Source organism: Plectropomus leopardus, chromosome 2 (genome assembly GCF_026936395.1).
Source record: "Plectropomus leopardus strain MGB_pleo_1.0 chromosome 2, ASM2693639v1, whole genome shotgun sequence".
Lineage (NCBI taxonomy): Eukaryota > Metazoa > Chordata > Actinopteri > Perciformes > Serranidae > Plectropomus > Plectropomus leopardus.
The window spans coordinates 33,055,674-33,076,935 of record NC_142177.1 but is presented as its reverse complement, the minus strand read 5'-3'; the positions used below and the strand labels follow the sequence as shown (position 1 = coordinate 33,076,935).

Below are 21,262 nucleotides of genomic sequence, written 5' to 3'. Positions count from 1 at the left end.
TAAACTTTCTAAACTTTACTCCAGCAGCAAAATGTGACAAAGTGCTTTACTTGGGGGAAAAAAGTACAATGAGACTGTTCAACAAATGAATAAATTAAAGCAAAAATAAATTATAAAAATAAAGACAAAAGAGAGAATGCAGCTCCAGAAAGATATGAAGAAGTATGTTAGTTTTCATATTTCTACCTTGGGATTGTATATTATTGCTTTTATTTTTATCTGATATGTTATATAATACCATTTGTTTATGTTTGAAACATCTTGTTTGTGCTGGTATTACTTATTTGATAATATTTAAACTGTTAACAGATTGTGTAATGTTTCTTTTGGGGTCAAACAGGGACCCAGAAATGCCTCTGTACAATATGTGGAAAGTTTGCTCTTATGTATTTCTAATTTACATATCGCTGCAATATGATTTATGTGCTTAAACATGTCTGTTTCTTTGCAAAAATCTTATCACCTGGCCGTGGGTGAGCAAATGCATCTCTGCACAATTTTCCTCTTCACACACCTTTGAGATTGAACATGCCCTGCAGAATAGAAGCTTCCCCTTTTCATGCCATCTGCAGCCCCACCCTTTAAACAGCAGAATGTAACCCATGACTTTAGGCAATAGGTGCTTTTTCTTTCCATTTCACTGCCAAAAGACCTGAACATGCTTCAACAGATATTATCCTTTCTGTCTCAAATTACAGACAGGAGATACCTTCCTGCAAAGACAAGCTATTCCAGAAATCCTTCACCAGTCTGAGGCGGACCACAAACAACCAACAACCTTCAGGAACTTCCTGCACAAAGCCAACTGCTTCTTTGATACCCAAAGAGATGAAATCAGCTTCAGAATTTTGTCGAACGTGTCGCCTGGATGTCCATTATTCTTGGAGCGCTGTCCATGTTATCGGCACTTCTATGAAGATAGACCTGAACCGGTAAACTGACACGCAATCATCTATAGGATAACACAGCAAAGTACACACAATGCATGTTATTAATGATGATGACCAGGAGTCCTTATCAGTGTCAGATGTGGCTATTTGCTAAAATTTACTTGTCAGGTCTGGTGACATAAGTGGGTTGAAGTCAGGTAATGTGGGATACTTTTACTTAAATGTTTTATTATTTGTCCCACTTACTTGAGTATTGCTGCTTTATACTTGTACCCCACTACATTCCAGATGAAGATTTTTATATAAAGTACTATATAACTAACATGGCTTAATAAGTACATTATATTGTGAAAGACTGAACCAACCTAAGGGAGTGTTCATTATTTATGACGGAAGGGCTGGTGAAAACAGGAAAAGCATGTCAAATAATTTATTAAGCATAAGGAATGAAACTTATGTCTTTCTGGCTTAGGTGAAGGTTGACAACTTTAAATGGCAGCATTTTGTATTTATTTATCTGAAACCCCAAACCTGCTGGCAGATTTGAAAATTGGCAAAATCACACCATTTATAATAGCCAGAAACTATAAAAACAGAAATTCTCATTGCTGTTTATCCTATTCTCATGCATTATTTTGTCTATTAAAAAAAAAAACCAAACACTTGGTTAAGTAATATTTATGGTGGAGGGCCATGCATTTCCCCCGTCACTCATGTAGCCTCGGAGAGGGTCAAGATATTTAATTAAAATCTTTTTCTTGAAGCCACCCATCATCATCACCTGATAAATAAAGAACAGTCCCTAACATGCAGGGCATTCAATTGTAATGGAGTATTTTTACATTGTTGTTTTGGCTCTTTTATTTGAGTAAAGGATCTGATCTTAATACTTTTTCCACCGCTGAGTACCCCCATAAAGGAAAAAAATAAGAAATAAAACAACTATAGTACATCGCGTCACTGCTGCGCGTGCGTGCGTTTATAACTTAATTTATAACAACAAAACTCTTCTGGACTCGTTCTGTAATTTAATAACAGTCCAGTTGTGTGAACAACTTCTAAAACACTATTGTTCCTGAAGTGCAATGATCTGTTTGTAATAGGATCAACCGTATTTGCGAGTCTTCCTTCTAAACAAACAGCCCAAAGGGAATGAATAAATACAGGAGCGGACAGGACATGAGACAGGACAAGAGACAGGAGGAGACAGAGAGGTAGAGCGGACGGAGCTGATGGGGGCTGGCATTTGGCTGACCAATCAGCGAGCACAGAGGCTTAAACTCCGGTACCTGCTTATTATCGCTTGTGCTCTCAGCTCAGTGTGCAAGTCGAGACCAGTCTGCGTCCTGGCTTCCAGATAACGGAATAATCGTCGGGTGTTTATTAGTGTTAATAACAGTCTGAGCGGCTCGCGCACTGCGGGGAAAAAACTGCAGGCATGAATCATCCCCGGACTCTCAGAGTAGATTATGGCCACATTACAAGCGTTATATGCGTGGTCGGCTCGGAGCTTAATGTGAACCTCAACAGGTAGGCTCATGTTCAAACTCGTCTTTTACATCTCTCTCTCTGTCTCTCTCTCTCTCTCTCTCTCTCACACACACACACACACACACAAACATGCAAATGGACTATAGACTATGCGTTGCCACCAAATGTTTGGGGGGAGTTTTCATAGACTATGTCACATGCTATTCTGTACTGAATATATTTGACTTTGTTATGAAAGTATTCACATTCAGCTTTTGAAAAATTGCTGTTAAGTATTTTATTACTGACTAAGACTTTCAGAGCTTAAGGTTAGTGCAGGGGCGAAACTTTTGTTTCCGATTTTGAGCATCACACTTAAGTCAATGCATACTGGACAATTTTTAGGCGTCTTTTTTTTCTGAATCAGTTTGGAAATGTCCTTGATTTCTTTGAGATAAAAATCCTCTGCTACTTCCATGGGCAAATTCACATGTTGTGAACATGAGGGGGGCATGTCTACACCTATGGTCTAGAGCACTAGTTCCAAACCTGGGGGTGCTGACCCCCATTAAGGGTTGCCAAAGGTTCACAAAGGTCACAAGGCCTTTTTAAATTTATGGGGTGTAAGAAAACTTTTCAAGAAACCTATACAGTAGGTATAACACCCATCATTACAAGAAAAACTAAATGAACTTGGTATTTTGATTAGATTATTATTTAAGATATAAACTTAAAAAATATCACAGGTATGGTTTTGCTTGCATAGTTGTTGAAAACAGATAAAAAATCATAACACAGATAAATGACTGCATTTTAAGTTCCTGAAAATATCCATAAAATGGATGCAATATTCAAGAGAAATGATCTGCTTAAAATGCATCCAAATCACTTGTTTTACGTCAATTTCCTGCAGTTGTTGTGTTCCCTGTTTGTATTAATTGTGTGTGTGTGTATGGGGGGGGCATTTTATGGGAGGTGTTGATGAAACTGTATGCTCATTTTGGCACAGTTACAGAATTTCCTTGCCCTATTTATATCAATGGATTAAATATTAGAAACACCACTCTGTATAATGTAATGCAGTTCAACAGCACGTCATGAAGTCGAATTAACACTTCATGAAAACAGATTAAACAAAAACTGAACATTATGACCATAGTGAAGATGAGTTATTGCAGGATTGACGGTAGCAGCTGTAAACTGGTACCTTAGTGTATATGAATTCCACTGTTAACCCACATCAACAGGGCTGTGGGGAGGGTGTCATTTGTGTGCTGGTGATAGCAGATCTCTTCTGTTTGGTACAATGGAGAGAATAAACAGTCCTCTATTGTTGTCTTCTATTGAGACTTTGTTGTCTCAAAGAAAGGTTTGTTCTGCCAGCCTACACAACACAGTGGGGTGAGATTACAGACGGGGCAGAAACTGGCACAACAACTGGACTTTTAGGAGCTCGATCTAAGGGGTTTTTGTAATATCAAAAAATTCCTCCTGCTCATAGGGGCTGTGAAGAGATGCAGTCCTAATGTGATGGGAATGTAAGTAATGGGGGACAAAATACACAATCCTAGCTCTGTGCAAAACTGCATTCAAAATTCTGCTGAACTTTATCAGAGGTTTCAGCGGTTCCAAGCTATAAAACCAAGATGCTTTCCAAAGATAAGGTGTTTTTAGCACAAAATTCCCTTTTGTAACACTGTTGCCTGTGTTTTCTTGCTGAGATTGATATAGTTAGGCTACATAAAAAGAGGATTTCATATGAAAAAATACTGTTATTTTGGTAAATACTCTCTTAGTTTGACAAGCTCGAACTACTGAGGCCTCGAGAATGAAAATTGTGATTTCCTTTTTTTTTCTTTGTCCCCTGGATGAATAGTGCAAACAGACAGACAGGAACAATAATTATATAGATATAAAGAGAGCACATCCTACACATATAACTTCCTCACCTGTGAGTTTTTGAGTTTTTGTATTTTGCACAATGGCCCTGCTGCATTGTTGTGAATAAATATGAGGCAAAACGTTGCAATTCACTTTGTTCATTTACTTTGTTCATTAGAAATGAAAGCGCGGTTCACCGTAAAAGTAATGAGACGTAACACTAATCCTAACCCAAACCGCTTCCGTTTTAACCTAACACCTCATAGCTAGCTCAATGCTAACTTAGCAATTTCTTTTGGGCTTTGACTAAAAGAGCAAACAGAGCTGATTTTATAGATATGGTTGGCGAGTCTTTTTTTTCCCCTTTTTTTGACAAGTCATGTCGCTGCTCCAGATGCAGCTATACCTACTCAATTCCGGCTAATCTATTTAAAAAGATATCCGCATATAAATGCAGATACATTTAATAAAAGTGGATATAGAGCTAGCACATTATCATACAGTAGCCAGCGGGTTCCAGGGTGCAAATTTGTGAATCCTAGGATATCAAAGGAATGGCTGGTCTCACTCTGCCTTACTCTGCCTCTGGTTGACTTATCCTGATTTTTTTACCCTTACCAGTCCCACTCCCCTTGCCTAACCAAACCAATCCAACCTATCCATTCATATGGACAGTAGGGTGAGGCATTCCTTTGCTATCCTAGGACTCGAAAAATTGCTTTCAGGACTGCATTTCAGCCAATATTTTCTACTTCTCAACACAGATTGTTTAGACGTGATCGGTCAATACCACTCAGACTACAAACAAACTACAAACAGAAACCACAGCACTTTCCAAAATGTTGTCCTGTCTTTACAGATTCTGCATACATTTGCTGATATCTGTTTTTTTAGGTATTAGGACTGTGTGATTTGCCTATGATATGTCCTTTTTGGGACCAGTGAAGTTGTTTGAATCTCAATACATGCATGTCTACCTGTATGTCTGTGTCATGAACCTATCCTTAAGCCCCTATAGGTCCTGTTGATAATATGACTGTATGATGCCTATATCTGAACACATATGTGGTGATGACATTACCACAAAGTAGCTGACATATGGAAAACCTGAGATCTGGTGGTAGTATGGTGTGGGAATATCAGGTTTTATTAGTCTTTAGGCAGACTGTAGACATGTCCTCACCTGAGACAGATCCTTTAATAAAAAAGGGGACGTATTTGCCCCTTGTTTTTTCCCCTGGAGGCGTGTATAAGCTCAAACAGGCCCTGCAACGGAGGCATTTGCAAACATGCTTTTCTTGTTCTTTATTCTTCACTTTTAACACCCTCTGCAGTTTCTATTTGCATACTTATGTCATTTTTCATCCTGACTGCATCATCGTAATTGGTAATTCTAAAAAAACAGTGTATGTTTAAATCATGTTGCTTGCTTTGTTGTCTCTGAAGAGATAACGGATAAAGACTAACCAACTTTATCATGACTACAGCTGCTACTTTGGTTCACCACCTGTTACGAAATTTGAGCTTGTGGCTTGCATGCACACGTCAATGCTCTTACGAACTTATCTGCTCTAACACACGCAGTGTATGTTAAATACAGTGTGTGTGTTTGGTGTAAACACGGCCCTAATGTGCATCAAAACCTGCTGCTTCTCTTGTCATCAGGAGCGCCCCTCCCCGCTCCAAGTTCTTCTCCGTGAAGTGCACCGACAATGTCCAGTACAGCATCAGCCCCGCACCTCAGGAGACGGACCACCTCTCCCCCATCCCTCTCAATGGAAACTCTGTGCTGCTCATCAGCATGAGCTCTGCCAGCCAACTTGAAAATGATAACAAGGTAAAGTAGGACAGAAGTGCCTGAAACTGATGTCACAAAGCAGTAAAACATATAGGTATGGGATATTTAAGGCTTCTGGAAGTGAGCTGTTTAGTAATGAGAAAATGCAGAGAAACATGACTCAAGTTAACGCAAAAACTTCTCTTTTTTTTGCTGTGAGTGTTAAATCATTTCCCTGAAAGAGTGTGCTAATACTACTAAGAAATATGTGACTACTAAACTGAATTGTCATTTGAGGATTTTTTTTGCTGAGAGTAAATATATCAAACTCACCCTCTTTGAGGCATCTGTTTCCTTTGAATTAATGATTCATCACTTTTCAAATAATCTGGGAGAAATTGCCACTTTGAACAGAGCTTAAAAGCTTTTAAGATGAACAGCACAACTTGTAATTTTCATTCCTGTTTCATCAAGATATCACAATTGTTTATTTTGATTTTGTACAACTAACTGACTTGTATGGTTGTGTTTTATAAGCTGTCTGTTCGATACTATGGGGAGAATAAAGAGGTGCTGGGGAAAGCTGTTCTGCACCTGACAGCTATTGGTAAGTTAAAGCAGAATAACACCTCCAAAAAAGATTTATAACAACCTACTATGTTTGACATTTTAACTCTGAGCTGTTACTTTGTCAATTTAACATCAGCAAAGCCTGAGTGAAGTGTTTAAATATGTCAAAGTCAAACTGAAACCACCTATATTTGGATATGCAGTGGATTCACATACACAGAATTTGTGATAAATGTATAAAAACTATCTCACTGTACAACATCAGCTGTATAGAAATATGAATCACTGTCTGGAATATTTGGGCCATGCAAAGACACTCTGAGATAAACAAACTGTCTGTCACACAGAGATCTCTCTGGATGTGGATGCCGACAGAGACGGGGTTGTGGAGAAAAACAGCACTAATAAGGTGAGCTCGAATCTGTCAGATGGCTGTGCAAAGTCAGACACCTAAAGAAGGAGATATTTTCTCTTTTGTTTACTTTTTGGTAAACAGTATCAAGCCAAGTGTAACAAACTGAAATCTATTTATGGAACAAACTCAGCGTGGCACATTAATTATTTTTAAGTGTTCCCGCCTACTGTGTTTCTTTTTTTTTCTCCACTTTTTTTCTCCATCAAAATCCTCTTATGAATGTATTGTTTTAAGTGTAAACTGTATAAATAATGGACATAGCCACTGAGACGTCATCTGTTGGTTTTTGGAGTTAAAAAAAAAGACAGAGTCTAAGGTGTTTCTGTGAACTTTTTGAACCTTTCAATTTTCCACCAAACTGCAATCAAATTAAATCATGTCTGGTTTGTTGAAAACTTGTCAGGGATCCTGGAAATGGGGTCCTAATGGGCACGGAGCCATTCTTTTGGTCAACTGCGACTCAGAGCGGACCTACTGGAAGCAACCAGACAGCGAGCAGAAACGCATCACCAAAGTGTCCGGTAAAGAAAGCAGTGCTTCTCATTCGCCACTGAATGCTCTCTTTCTTCCCTCTGCACCATTAACTTTTTTACGACTGTTGTCAGCAATTAAATGCCACTCATATTTGCCTTGGCAAAGTCAGCAGATCACGGCTTTGATAGGGTAAATCAGTTTGATAAAACTACAAGAGGTCTCTGTGAGAGTGTAGAGGGCGGTTTATAGAGTAGGCCTCTCATGTGACATTGCAGCAGACAAACCAGTGGAGCTGAAATTTGATAGCAAAAACAGGTGTTATTTATCATGTGTGCGTGTTTTCCCCAGTAGTTACCAAATACATCACCACACAATGGAGGCAGTAATTAGCTCTGGAGTTAAAAGCATATCATGTATTTCTTGCATGTGCATTTTAAATGTATTTATAGTTAAATATTCAGTAATAAATGAAACACCTGAACATTAACATGACTCTTGGTGGATGCTCAGATCTGAAGGACATGTCTCTCATGGTGTTGCGGACCAGAGGCCCTGCCAAGCTCCCAAAGGGCTACAAGCTCACCATGCACATCTCTCAGGGGGACGCGGAGAGTGTCAGAGTCTTCAGGTCCACAACTTCCGGCCTCAGGAATAACGCCCTGCGTGAGTAAAGATGGGTGGTGAGAAAGCTGCATAACAGATCATGTAATGTGCATGTAATTCAGCTAATATGTTGCAGATTTCAACCAGCTTTGTACTGTAACAATGTGGGTAGTATGTTCAAATAAACTGTGATAAACTTGCCTCCATCTTGTCAGCCCTCCAATCTCCCTGCTGATGCCAAACGTGTCATCAGACAGATTTTTTTAAAGTTATTGTTTAACTGTAATTCGAGTTTGTTACCAGACAGCTGCCATATTGTTTCTGGTGCAGCCCAGCTGCAGCTGCATTCTGGTAGTAGGTTTTCTACCTTTTGAGTAAAAGCAAATGCCACAGCTGTTTTCTCTGTTAACCCAGGTCATATAGCATCAATTTTAAAGGTATTCGTCTCTTCCTACTGCATGAATAGTTAGTATTATGAAAAGACCAAATTTCCAGCAATGAATACCTTTTTCAAGGCACTGTTCTCTTCTTTTTCCTCCCCCAATCAGGTGCCTTAGTATTTGAGCCTTTATGTTTTTCTGACTGTAGCTCACAGAATCTATGACTACTTTGTGAGGGACTATCCACTGGTGCTGAGCAGTGAGGTCCTGTCCCAGGAAGTTCCTTACCTTGGAGGGGAGGCAGAGATGAATTTCTATGTGGAGGGCCTGAGGTTTCCCGACAAAGACTTCGACGGGCTCATCAGCATCAACCTCAGTCTGTTAGAGCCCATATGTACGGTAAGACCTGCAACATGGCATACACAGTGTAACACATCTTTATTCTCCTCCCATAGGTTCGTTACATCATTTAATCTTTTATTACACTGTACAACTGCTTGTAATGCAACTGTTAAAAAAAAAACAATAGCTCTTAAAAAGCAAGTAAATGAACCGTTAGATAAGACACTACTTTCAAGAAAAAGAATGAACTTTCACACGTAACAAAAATAACTGAACTTAGCACATTTTGTGAATTCAAGTGAAAATACTGAAGGAAACAAAGGTTCTCTCTCATGTTCTGCAGGGTATCCCTGAGACGCCTATCTTCACAGACACAGCAGTGTTCAGAGTGGCCCCCTGGATCATGACACCCAACACCCTGAAGCCTGTGGAGGTGTTTGTCTGCAGGTGAGAGAAGACTGATGAATAATAAAAATGATGGTGACCATATATGTGTCAGCAGCAGTCTGCAGTGTCACACATTGCTCTTAATTGTGACTCATACTACAGAGAAAATGATCAACGCAGAATAAAAAATGGCATTGTACGTTTCTGCGAACCATGGAGATGTAACATTTGTGCATTTTTATGAAGGGAATATAGTTTGGTTAACATGGGGTTTTGTTTAGGCACAAAAACACTTTGTTATAGTTGAGAAAAGATTATATTTTTGGCTTAAAATATCTAGTTTTGGTGCCACAATCCCCACTGGAAACGCTAGGATGTTTGGCTAAAAACAAAACAAAACAAAAACAACAACAAATGGTTGTGTTGTTTGTTGGTCTCAAACAATGGTCTGTAGCTTTGTGACCATCTTTTTTAAAGTTTCACACCATCTGCTGTCTGTTTCACCTCTAGATTACAAAGTCAGATCATGTACATGTAATCTAAATGGGGTCACTTTGATAACTTTGATAAGATACCTATAAAACGTACAAATGAACGTAACCACGGTTTGCAGAAATGTACTATGCCAACATATTCTTCTGGCGACTGTGCTGAAATTAGGCATGTAAATGACTTCAGATTCACATTTTCTCTTGAGGTTTAACATGTCATTGTTGATTTATTTCTCATATTTCATGTTTTGTTTTACCCAAAAGAATATGGATAGTGATGTTGGTCAATGTAAGAGCTTGAAGATACAAAAAACTGATACATTTTGTAATGACAGGAAAAAAACTATTACTTTAATGAAAACCTCTGTTGTCACATTGTCAGCACTGATGATAACTACCAGTTCCTGAAAGGAATGAGGGACCTTGTTGCAAAGAGCGGGTATAAACTCAAGATTCTTCATGAGTATGTGAACAGAGGAGATCGCTGGATGCAGGTATGAAAACTGAACACGTCACAAAAAAATAAAATAAGAATAAAACTTATTTGGAAAAGTACAACTGGCAAAATATGCTTCTCAGAAAAAAAATCAGGTTGGAAATACCGTAATAATCGTGGCAATGTCAATGGATTTCACATCAACACTTCATGAGAAGCAAAAGGAGTCATTCACTGAAACCCCCAAAAGTCACATGAAACATTCACACTGAAAAGACCGAAAAGGAAGAACTGTCATCGAAGGACAGCAGAAATATAACTCATACTCTTTTTCAGGATGAGCTGGAGTTTGGTTACATCGACTCACCTCATCACCGCTTCCCTGTTGTTCTGGATTCCCCTCGAGATGGAAAACTCCAGGATTTTCCGTACAGTGAGCTCCTGGTGAGACTAACACTTCGCTTGAAATCAAGAGTTAGGAGATACAAGTTACTTTCAGAACTGGAAAAGCTCTTGTTGTGGCATGATTTTGTCTTATCTTAAAAGAAATACTTCACCCACAAATGACCAATTGTATATCAGTTACTCACTGTGTGTTACCTTGAATTTGTGAAGTTTTTTCTTTCCTACAAGGTGAACAAACGGTGAACAAAAAAATCCAAAAACAGCAAGAACATATTGATGAATTGGAGTAAAGAGGTCTACTTGTAACAAAAGCAGAACTTAGTAAAACCTCTATTTACACACTACTACTTGGACACTTTCACAAGTAGTAGTGAATAGCATACATTTGCAAATACGTTTGATCTCTCTGCCCAGGCACACCGCTAGTCCATTGTTACATCCCCTTTAAAAACTGGGAAACAAAAAGAGACAATAACATGACAATCATATAATCTGAAGGAGCAGAAGTGTAAAAATGAGAGCAGTTTTTAACCAACTTAGCAAACTCAACACAACATTTCCCAAATGTGGGGGAAGATGAGATTGGACAAAGTGGTTGTGTCAAACTCAAGAAATCAATCAGTACGTTTTCATGAAAAAAGCCGAATTGTAGTGTTAGTCTGACTAAAACTGGACTTTTAAAATACATGTAAACATGCTGGACTGAAATTGAACCAAATTGAATTTCTCAAATTCGGCCTAACAGAGCTAGATAGTTTAGGTTGGGGGTCGATTGACTCTGTCATTTATACGCCTCAGCTGGACCTGAATTGGCCTAGGTGTTCTGCACATGCTCCATAGACTTTGACATGGATATCGAACAGTATACATTTGTTGAAGAAAGCTGGGAAAAACAAAAGATGGAGGAAAGAAAACAAAACAAGACGAAGGTACCAAATAAAGCGAAGACTATGTACGAAATGAACAGTGCCGAAAAGTTATCCATATTTTTACTGTTCAACATGTAACCCAATTGCTACTTGCTAACTTGTTTGTCATGTGACATAATAGGTCAACCAGAAGGAGGTCCAATAGCAACTAGCTGAAAGGGGGCATATATCCACACACTGTGATGGAGTCGGACACACTTCCGTTGATAAGTCAGATCAATTCTCCCCCAGTGCTTGTATACTGGGACAAGGACAGTAGTCCAGTTAAATGACCTAATCAAGCTGTAACTGCATTTAAACATACTGGGCATTAAAAAAACACACAGGTCTAACTAAGCACTATGTAAAACACAAAACAAAAAACCTAACTTTTTTACGTGAAAAAAAAAGAGCTTCACACAAACATATACAAAGATAACACCATCCAATAAACCAAGTGTTTCTAGATACAAAATAACTACGTGAGTAATAAGTGTACCAGGTACTCACCTAGTGTCCTCAGCCTTCTGCCACATATCTTTAATATACGTAACAAGTGTTTTAAACAGTACAGCAGCAGCTCAGTTAGTCTAAAGAGTAAAGGATCAAAGAGAAGGAACCTTTCAGACGTGCTTCTTTTATTGAATAATGGTTGGCAGGCTGGTATCTGTGGTAACTAATCAGCAGACTGACTGAACTGCACAGAGTGGAAACTAATCAGGCTGTTAGCACCTGGAGAGAAAACAGGGGAAAGAGAGAAAAACAGAGCTGCGAGGAAGAAAACAGAACACAAAAGGCAGTTTGATTTGCATCTAAGACTCTATGCATAAGACTGTTTATGCACAAGTGATTTAAAAAGTAACGTGTCAGTGAAAATGCATGTGTTTTGGGAAGTACTGAGCATATGATGGTTTAATTGAGACTTGGATTATATTGTACGACTTGTGTGAGAGTTTGTCAGCAATTGTTTTGATGTAGTTTTGATATGCATTTTTCAAACGTAGCCCCTTTAACTTCAATTCATCAAGAATTTTTCAGTTTTTGGATTCTTCGTTCACCGTGGAGGCATGTGTGAAAAGCAAAGCTTAATTCACAAGTTCAGTATACCAGGGGATGAGTAATACACAAATGATAAGTGAATTCCTGTCCATTCAAACCTGTGTCCTGAATGTGTCTTGAAAGATAATTATCTAGAGTTTGACAGTAGAAGGCAGTTTTCACATTCTTTTGCCGAAAGGTAGAAAATGATTAAGGCGTGTACATACATGCAGACAACAGCTTACACAAGGGTGAAGTGGAGACTTAAACCCTCCAGTGCACATACACTGAAAAAAAGTACTAGTAGGAGAGTTGTTTGAGTCCAGCAGTTAAACTTTTAAAATGAAAAATATTTGCATATTCACAGAAATTGGATTTTCAATTAGAGAGATAGAATGGATGTCATTTTAAGCATTATATAACTATGATAATTGAATTTTCTTGTGGAAAAACATCAGACAGACATTAGTACATAAAGCAGAGTATTTTTATATGTTTTGAAATGTTTGTGGGGGGGGTCTTTAACCACCTTCATGTCCTCAGGGACCCGACTTTGGCTATGTGACGAGGGTGGCTCAAAAAATAGACGTCAGCAGTCTGGACTCGTTTGGTAATCTGGAGGTCAGTCCTCCTGTCACTGTGAACGGCAAAAACTACCCCCTGGGCAGAATCATCATTGGTGTGGCCTTCCCTACGTGAGTTTGTAACAGATCCAGAGATTAGTCCTTTGTGATTAGACTTTGTAGCACAGAAAACAGACGGAAAACATGTTGCTTAAGAGTTTTAAATATACTTGCATCTCTCTGTCTTTAAGGGCAACTAAAGGGCGTAACATGACAAAAGTAGTTCAAGACTTCCTGTGGGCTCAGAAGGTTCAGGAGCCTGTCGCCTTGTTCTCCGACTGGCTCCTCGTTGGCCACGTAGATGAATTCATGACTTTCGTTCCTGCACCTGACAGAAAGGTAAATGCTCCTTTTCAAACAGAAACCAGTTTAACTGCTAAACTAAAGTATCAAAGCATTGAAAGGCAGATCGCTGCTGGCTGTTATCGGCTGATTCTGATATGCTGTTATGTATGATCTGGGATTGTATCAGAACAATGAGACGGGCAGTGTTGTTTTTGTCTCTTGTTTCTATGCACAGGGATTCCGGCTGCTGCTGGCCAGCCCAGACGCAGGATACAAACTATTCAGAGGCTTAAAGAACGACGGACACGGACAAGCCAAACTGTTTGAGGGTAGGCCGTCTTAAAAAATCTTTAAAAAAATCTAACTAAAAATCTACTGTTCAGTGTACATTTTGGTGATGAACAAACTCAATTTTAAACCCTGTGCTACACTGAAATTATGAAGAAAACTTTGTTTTGCTTGCAACTCTCTGGTGAATGAAGAATCCAAAACCAGAGCTTCTTGGTGAATTGAGGTCAACGTTTAACAACCGCAAAACAATATCAAAGCATCCATTTACAAACTCTCACATAACTCATGCAGTATAATCTCATTAAGTCTCATTCATACAGTCATAAGCAAATGGGACTAAACTAAAAGTAAAACTAATGCAAGATTAAAAAAAAAAACCCAGCAATTTTACCCTGATGATCACAGGAGCCTCCAGTCTACTGCCTTGATTGATTTGTTTGTATTTTTATGTGACTTTGATGAATACGAACTAATTCTTAAAAACACCAGTCACACAATAACACAAACAAACTAACTGAGCGAGGCAGCGGTAGCTGAGCAGATCCTGTGTTCAGAGAGGTAAAATTACAGCTTTTGTCAACGGAGTCTGACTTTGAAGAGAGCATTGATAAGTTTCACTTTCTGTTCAGCTCCCTGTCAGAAAGGTCTGTTTGTCTGGATAAATGACACTTGGATTATACTGCACAAGCTGCATGAGAGTTAATGAACAAATGTTTTGATATAGGTTTGCTGTTGTAAAACATGGTGGGCAATGACTTCAGTTCATCAAGAAATTTCAGGTTTTGGATTCTTCGTTCAACGTGAAGGCATGCCAGAAGAACAAATGATTTTCTCATGAATTCAGCCCATCACAGGGTTAGTAATTGATATGCAAATTATCCTTTCGAGGTTGAAATTTTTTTTAACAATACTGAAATACTTTTAAAAAAGGTCTGCGAGAAGAAGAACCAATAACAGTGGATGAGATTCTTAATGATGAAGGTCTCCAAGCTGAAAATAACTACGTACAGGTGAGTGGGATTTTAATGTTTGACTGAAGGCAAGAAAAGTCTAATTCAATCAGTGAAAACAGTAAATCTTGCTTCCTGCTGTGGATGCTTTGTAATCTGCAGTGGGTGTTGCAGGGGCAGCTGAAGCTACCAATTGGAGTGCCCACATACGTTTGGCCACATAGTGTACTTTTTTGATTATTACTTTCTAACATTGGTTTGGAGATTTGTTTTGCTAATGTGAAACCAAGGTTACAGAATGTGAAAGGCAAAAAAAAATAATAATTATAAAGATTGTGTGCTGTAAAGTATGCAAAATGTATGTGTTTTACCGATGACCTTTTCCCAGAGCTGCATCGACTGGAACAGAGATGTGCTGAAGAGAGAGCTGGGCCTTGATGACGAGGACATCATCGATCTGCCAATCCTCTTCAAGCTAGTGTTGGAAGATGAGTACAGTGAAGAGCTCAGAGCAGTGGCTTACTACCCTGACATGGTGTGTTCAGACATATTTCCAATTTAAGAGGCATTAAAGGAACAGTGTGTAAGATGTAGGGTGATTTAGAGACATCTAGTGGTGAGGACTGCAGATTGCAACCAGCTGGAACTTCTTCTGATTAGAATTCCTTCAGTGTTATTATTATTTTGGAGGATTTAAACAGGAGCAGAACTATCAGTAAAGGTCTCTTCCTATCCAAAACAAACAGGCCTGGTAAAGCGTTATCAGAAGACATCAACGAAAAAAATGAAATTGCATGACATAAAACGATATACGTTATTTTATCATCAGACAAAATATTTCGTTATCGCACAGCCCTAATGGCTGGCGTGAAAATATGAAGAGGTGAATGGCCCTAAACAGAGCCAGTGTTTGGTTTGCCCGTTCATGGCTGCTGTAGAAACATGGCGGTGCAACATGGCAATCTTCTATTAGTTCACATTAGTTCATTCTAATGTAACAAAAGCACAACAGTTCTTTTTTTCAAGTGATGCACTAAAAGTAACACACTTATATTCCATTTCTGCAAATATATTCTCCTAAATCTTACACATCGGACCTTTAAAGCACAGAGTAAGTAAATCTGGGAGCTGACAGCACTACCATGAGTCTCACAATATGTCACATCTGTTTCCAGGTGAACATGATTGTCTTGGGGAAAAACCTCGGCATCCCAAAGCCTTTTGGCCCCAAAGTGAATGGACGCTGTGCCCTGGAGGCTGAGATGTGCTCCCTGATGGAGGGCCTGGGCCTCAGCTGCACCTTCATCGACGACTTCGCCTCCTACCACAAGCTGCTGGGGGAGGTGCACTGCGGTTCAAATGTCCGCAGGGAGCCGTTCGACTTCAAGTGGTGGAATCTGGAAATGTGAATGAAAACTGAACAGTGGGTGGAGAGGATTAGAGACGCACATAAAGGGGTTTAACAATACTAGACTGTATACAAAAACAATAGCACCTTGACTTAACTTTAGGTTGGAGGAGGTATTTTCTTTTCAAAGCCTTACACTTGAAACGCTACATTTTCTTGTTTCTTAAGTGCCCTTTTTCTCCAGTAATCTACAGCAGGCGTCAATCTATTATGCATCATCTTTATTAAACATATTTTTTAGGCTTTATTTACAAAAAAAAAAGATGTAAAGCAATATTTACAAACATATCTTTCGAACAAGGGCGTAAGCAGACTGTTGACAAGAACAGAAATACAATCATTTGAATCGAGCACATAGAGGATTCACTCCCAATCTTGTTGTGGTTTGGATCGGCTGTTGGCGTACAGTGCAAGCACAGTTAGATGAATGGTACCACAAAGTGATGTGCGATAATAACACAGAGCCACAAGAGGGCGTACTTCATCTACTCAAGCATTTCCAAAGTCCAGAGGAAAATCACGTCAAATCATATCTTCTCATAAAGAAATTCAAAAGGCTGCTGCACACACACGTGTAGATCTAAAACTGTGTTTATATTTTTTAAGCATTTTATCTGTAGAGTCAAATGAAAAATTTGTTCTCAGTGACTTGTAGCTATAAACAGCTTTATGAATACAGTGTATACTGTAGGCTGTTTTGCATTTGGTCCAATGTCTTAAACCTTTTGTACTTTCACAAACTGTAAATGCTGTGTTAAATTCACCATAGACAATAAATCTCTGCTTCAGTCATATCACTGAAATAAAACAACTTCACGTATCTTTACTTCATAACTAACTGAAGACAGAAAAAAAGCTTCTCCGCTCAGGAAAGGTGAGCTGTTTCAGACTCTTTTCTGTCAGGGGTCGACACAGTATCACCATTCATCGGAGGCAGATGTGTATAAATAAATACACATCCGCCTAGTTTTACATTCAAGCCAGCTGGCATCGCAGTGCCTTTAAATACCGCCCTCCTTCGAAGCAGCTCACGCGACACAATCATTAGAAAGGCAACTTCAAGACGAGTCACAGTGTAATTCATATTCGGCGATGAATCAGGTTTTTTTTAAAAAAAGGTCAGCGTTTTCTGAACAACTCTGAAAATGTAGTGCTTAGGTTACATACGAACACGTTACGAATAAAGTAGGAAACGGTGGCATTTGGCTCTATCAGCAATGTGCGCTGCATCTGGAGATGTTGGCTGGTTTTCAATAAAAACACAAATCACAAGGACAACACCTCTATGTCAAGCATGGCACCAGTGTACAGAGGAGAGGTTTTTTGGCAAGCAGATTTACACCATGCACAGTACCGTTGGATACACACACCCGTACACAGACATCAAATCAACAAGTGGCGTGTGACAAAACGCATTTGGAGACAAAGGTTTAAACAGCAGTGTGGATTGAGAATGCATGATAGGGGCACTACCATAATTACACTTTTTACTCTAATCATAAAGCATCAATTGTCTACAGATATGTTAAAATATCTTTTTTTTTTCTCCTACAGACTTACTGTGGTGCAATTAAATTTTGAATTTAAAAATAACGGTTAATTTTCTGTGGTATATTCACCCACCAAGGAGGAAGGATTGATGCTATTACAGCCATCAACAACTGAGTCACAGAAGTACCCTCCATCAAAAACATGACAGATTTACCAAAGCTGTCGTAAAACACGACAAATATCCACTGCAGAATACTCAAGAAGATCAATAAAACACAAAAAAGTGGCTGGACAGACAGCCACACACACACCCGGTACAGCAAAGTTTAATCCATGTACAATATCACAGTGGGATGTGAGGTTGACATTTAAAAAAAAAAACATTTCTCTCTAGTGCAAATCTTTCTCTCTATCGACTGTTTCACAAGCTAAACAAACACCGGCTGTTTGATCGGTCTCGATTTCTTTCGTCGCGCAGATTAAACCCCCTGATCTTTTAAAGAGGACACATGACATTTGAGTGTTTACAGATTTCAGAGCTTACTGGCCTGAAGAATGAGCAGGCAGCCAGACTTATTCTGCTAAACCAGCCGACGGACGGCAGTCAGTAGTGATGCTGCATGGGTGCGGAGGTCTCTTTTCCTTTGCCTTGAGCGTGCAAGGTTCCAGGTGGAGCTGGAATGAGGGCGGTAGGTAGGTGCATGTCCATGGAGCTGGGTGTCTGTCATGACAGGCAGCAGATCCATGCCAAATATACAAAGGGAGATCAGTGAGTCAGATCAAGAATCTGGCTTCATACTTGGCTCCTTTTCTGCGTCAGTGGTGGAGTTCAAATGCCCTGGGCTCGTTTTGGCAAAAGATGCCTCAAATGGGAATGCTGAGACAGAGGAGAAGAAATTGGACAGACAGAAAGGAGAAGCAGGGCAATGAGGTGTTACACTGTTCAGAAAGAAGTAAAGAAAAATGTATATTTTTAGTCATACAGTCATTTAGTCGCGATACTACAGTATATTAATGTTATATCTAACCTGAGGATGGACGTCAATGTAGTGATCAGGAGTGTGGCTAACAGTTCTGCATACAGACATGGAGAGAAGAGGGCACAGTTAACAAACACAACAAGACCTGCAACATCAGAAAACATCAGAGAAGCTCGTGATGATTTTTTTAACTGCTTCACATGTTATCATTTGATTGAATGGGCATTATCAGTGGTCATCAGCCTCAGATATGCATTACATGGGACCTGCTACAGATACTAGCAGAGGTTTAGGAGGTCGTTATCAGCCTATAAACCCATTTGAAAGCTGAGCATATTGGCTTGATTTTTTTAAGAACATGGGAAGGCGGCAAGAAGCAAAGAAAGGAGAAATAAAACAAAAAATTAGCATGAAATTCGTAAAACAAAAAAAAAAAGAAAATTACCGCAAAATTAGTGAAAAAAAGAAAGTAAAAAAAGAACATAAAAAATGTATAAAAATTCTGACTCATACTTTTAAATATGTAATTTCCCTAGCTTTTTCCTTACACATTTTCCTCCAGCTTTTTAACAATCATTTTTTAAATCTACTAATTTCTTGCAATCTCTGGTACATCTCTTACCAAGTTGCTCATTTCCACTTTTCCCATGTTTTCAAAGGAAACAAAACCAAATTCTTCAGGTTTCAAAGGTTTAAATACTTGTGAAAGGTGTGTGAAAGCAGCACAAGAAAAGTGATGTCGCTCCAAGTGTTTATTGTTATAAAGCAACCTCCAGTGGCTGTGGTGATTGTGACAGAAGCAAAGGAGGAAGAAAAGTGATGTAGTATGAAGACTAAGAAAGTTCTGTGGGGAGAAGTTCAGTTCGTAGTTAAGGTAACAAAGCACAAATCATGGTTTGTGTTGAATAGATTTCTGCCAGAAAGAGCTTTCTGACAGAGGTCAGGGTATTTGATGGTTCAAACAAGCACGTCTTTACCCAATGAGCCCGATGTTTGTCTCCCGTGTGACACCAAAAATCACAATGACAAATCCCAAAGTTATGCTACGTGACATCTTGTCATGCAGTCGCAGATTGGCCATCGGTAAGCTGAGGAATTTTTCCAAGGGGCTGGTCTTGTCAGGGATGATCACCTGTCTTTTTTCCCCCCAAACACTGGATTATATACCACTTTGTTAACACCTTATTCTGAAATCTGGCATAGTCACTGGTGTGTTCTACTGCTAACTTTGCAGAGTCCATCACTGGCTCTCCCTGTCATGTGGCTCTGGGCTGCTTGAATGCATCTACCATTAGTGTTAGTATATGGGAGCCTAAAGTTGTAACGTTGGCTAATTTGGTCATGGAGATGTTATCGATGGCCGTCTTTACCATAGTTATTTTTAGAATGTGCCTTGTGAGTGACTCATTTGGTCCCTGCGGGCGACCAGGCACTCAGCGATATCATGTTGGCCACTCTCGAGGCATATAATAAGCCCATGTGGAAGCCAGCCCAGCAATGAAAATTATTTGTTAAATACTCAGTGTAAATGTAGTGTGCTTCATGTGAATATGTAGTGTGAATAATCACCCCATTCGAGTGGCAACATACCCAAGAGGTATGATTTTAGTCCATTCTGTTTTTAGCCATGCTAGTCAGTCAGTAAACCAATTTGGTCCAGACTGAAATATTTCAACAATTATTGGATTACTATTCAATATTTCACAGACATTCCTGGTTCCCAGAATATGTATCCTTTTGACTTTGCTTGGAGTCAAATGTTTCAGCAGCTTTTGGATGAGCTGCGATGAAATTCATACAGATATTCATGTCTCCTCGGGATGAACTGGTCTAACTTTGGTGATCCCTTAACTAGTCATCCCACCCTATCAGCCAGTCAGAATTTCTATTTGTCTAATACTTTGGTTTTAGTTTATGAACAAATACCTGATGACAAAAACGAATGGCATCAGCCTCCGCGGCACTTCATGTCTAGTGCTAATCTATCAAGTCTCAGCATGATAATAACACTTTGACCCTTTAAAACATGAGAAAATTAATATGATTTATTCCTAAAAAATAGGGAGAAGACAATGAGCAACTTAACAAAACATGGGCCAAAAATATGTAAAGAATAAAAAAATAGAAAATAGAAGAAAATTACCTAAAAGTAAGTAAAGAAAACAATAATAATAACAAAAACGAACAAGAAAATTGTTTGTTCAAAATATAATAAATATAATCATAAATATAGTTTCCTGAACATGTTTCCCTAGTTTTTTCAAACTAATTTTCAGGGGCATTTTCTTGTCAACTCTGACTTCTCGCAATTTGTACGACATTGTTGCTCATTGCCTGTTCCCCTGTGTTTTTGAAAGAGATCAAACCAATCTGCTCTGACCGAAGAGGGTTGAGTAGCTTGTGAAAGTTGTCTGAAAGAATCCAATGTCCATCCAGGTTTCAAAGGGTTGAACTGCGATGGCAAAAATGGTTGTCATTTTGAGAATGTTAGCACGGTTAGCATTTAGCTCAAAGCATTCCCATTCCTGGCTAAAGCCTCACAGAGCAGCTTGCATGGCTGCATACTCTTAGTATGGATGGACTGTTTAGTCTACAAAATGTCAGAAAACAGTAAAAACTAAATAAAAATATACCCGTTAAAAGTGTCCGCAACTCAAGGGGACATCTACAAAATCAAAATATCACATAAAACCAAAGCAAACGTTCCCATATGAGCTGGAGAAAGTGAATATCTGGACTTTCTACTCAATAAATGACCTAAACAATT

General features: G+C 39.0%; 2 protein-coding genes and 1 long non-coding RNA gene across 14 annotated transcripts in view; 1 reads left to right on the top strand and 2 right to left on the bottom strand.

Moving 5' to 3' along the window:
• Positions 1-713: 713 nt before the first annotated feature.
• Positions 714-16,835, top strand: padi2 (peptidyl arginine deiminase, type II). 2 transcript variants are annotated; one of them, XM_042509023.2, is made up of 16 exons: positions 714-932; positions 5,907-6,078; positions 6,556-6,625; positions 6,936-6,997; positions 7,407-7,524; positions 7,988-8,140; positions 8,669-8,859; positions 9,146-9,249; positions 10,063-10,174; positions 10,453-10,560; positions 13,011-13,162; positions 13,282-13,429; positions 13,611-13,704; positions 14,597-14,676; positions 15,005-15,151; positions 15,792-16,835. In XM_042509023.2, exons 1-16 carry the CDS (start codon positions 829-831, stop codon positions 16,023-16,025), a joined length of 2,049 nt encoding a protein of 682 aa, XP_042364957.2. In that variant the 5' UTR covers positions 714-828; the 3' UTR covers positions 16,026-16,835. The 2 variants fall into 2 exon arrangements, with proteins under 2 accessions (XP_042364957.2, XP_042364965.2); XM_042509031.2 differs by lacking the exon at positions 714-932 and adding an exon at positions 2,196-2,420.
• On the bottom strand, positions 10,485-12,056 carry LOC148190252 (uncharacterized). Its single transcript, XR_015774811.1, has 3 exons — positions 11,940-12,056; positions 10,717-10,742; positions 10,485-10,577 (listed from the first exon to the last, which is right to left on the bottom strand). It is a non-coding gene; the product is annotated as an uncharacterized LOC148190252 (long non-coding RNA).
• The window catches only part of rap1gapb (RAP1 GTPase activating protein b), a 145,600-nt gene continuing 140,566 nt past the window's right edge, over positions 16,229-21,262 (bottom strand). For all 11 annotated transcript variants that reach the window (XM_088069079.1, XM_088069070.1, XM_088069066.1 and 8 more), the window contains 2 exons: positions 18,544-18,589; positions 16,229-18,392 (listed from right to left, as the gene is read on the bottom strand). In XM_088069079.1, coding sequence (XP_087925205.1) covers positions 18,581-18,589 — 9 coding nt within the window. In that variant the 3' untranslated portion in view covers positions 16,229-18,392; positions 18,544-18,580. The remainder of the gene's footprint in view (positions 18,393-18,543; positions 18,590-21,262) is intronic.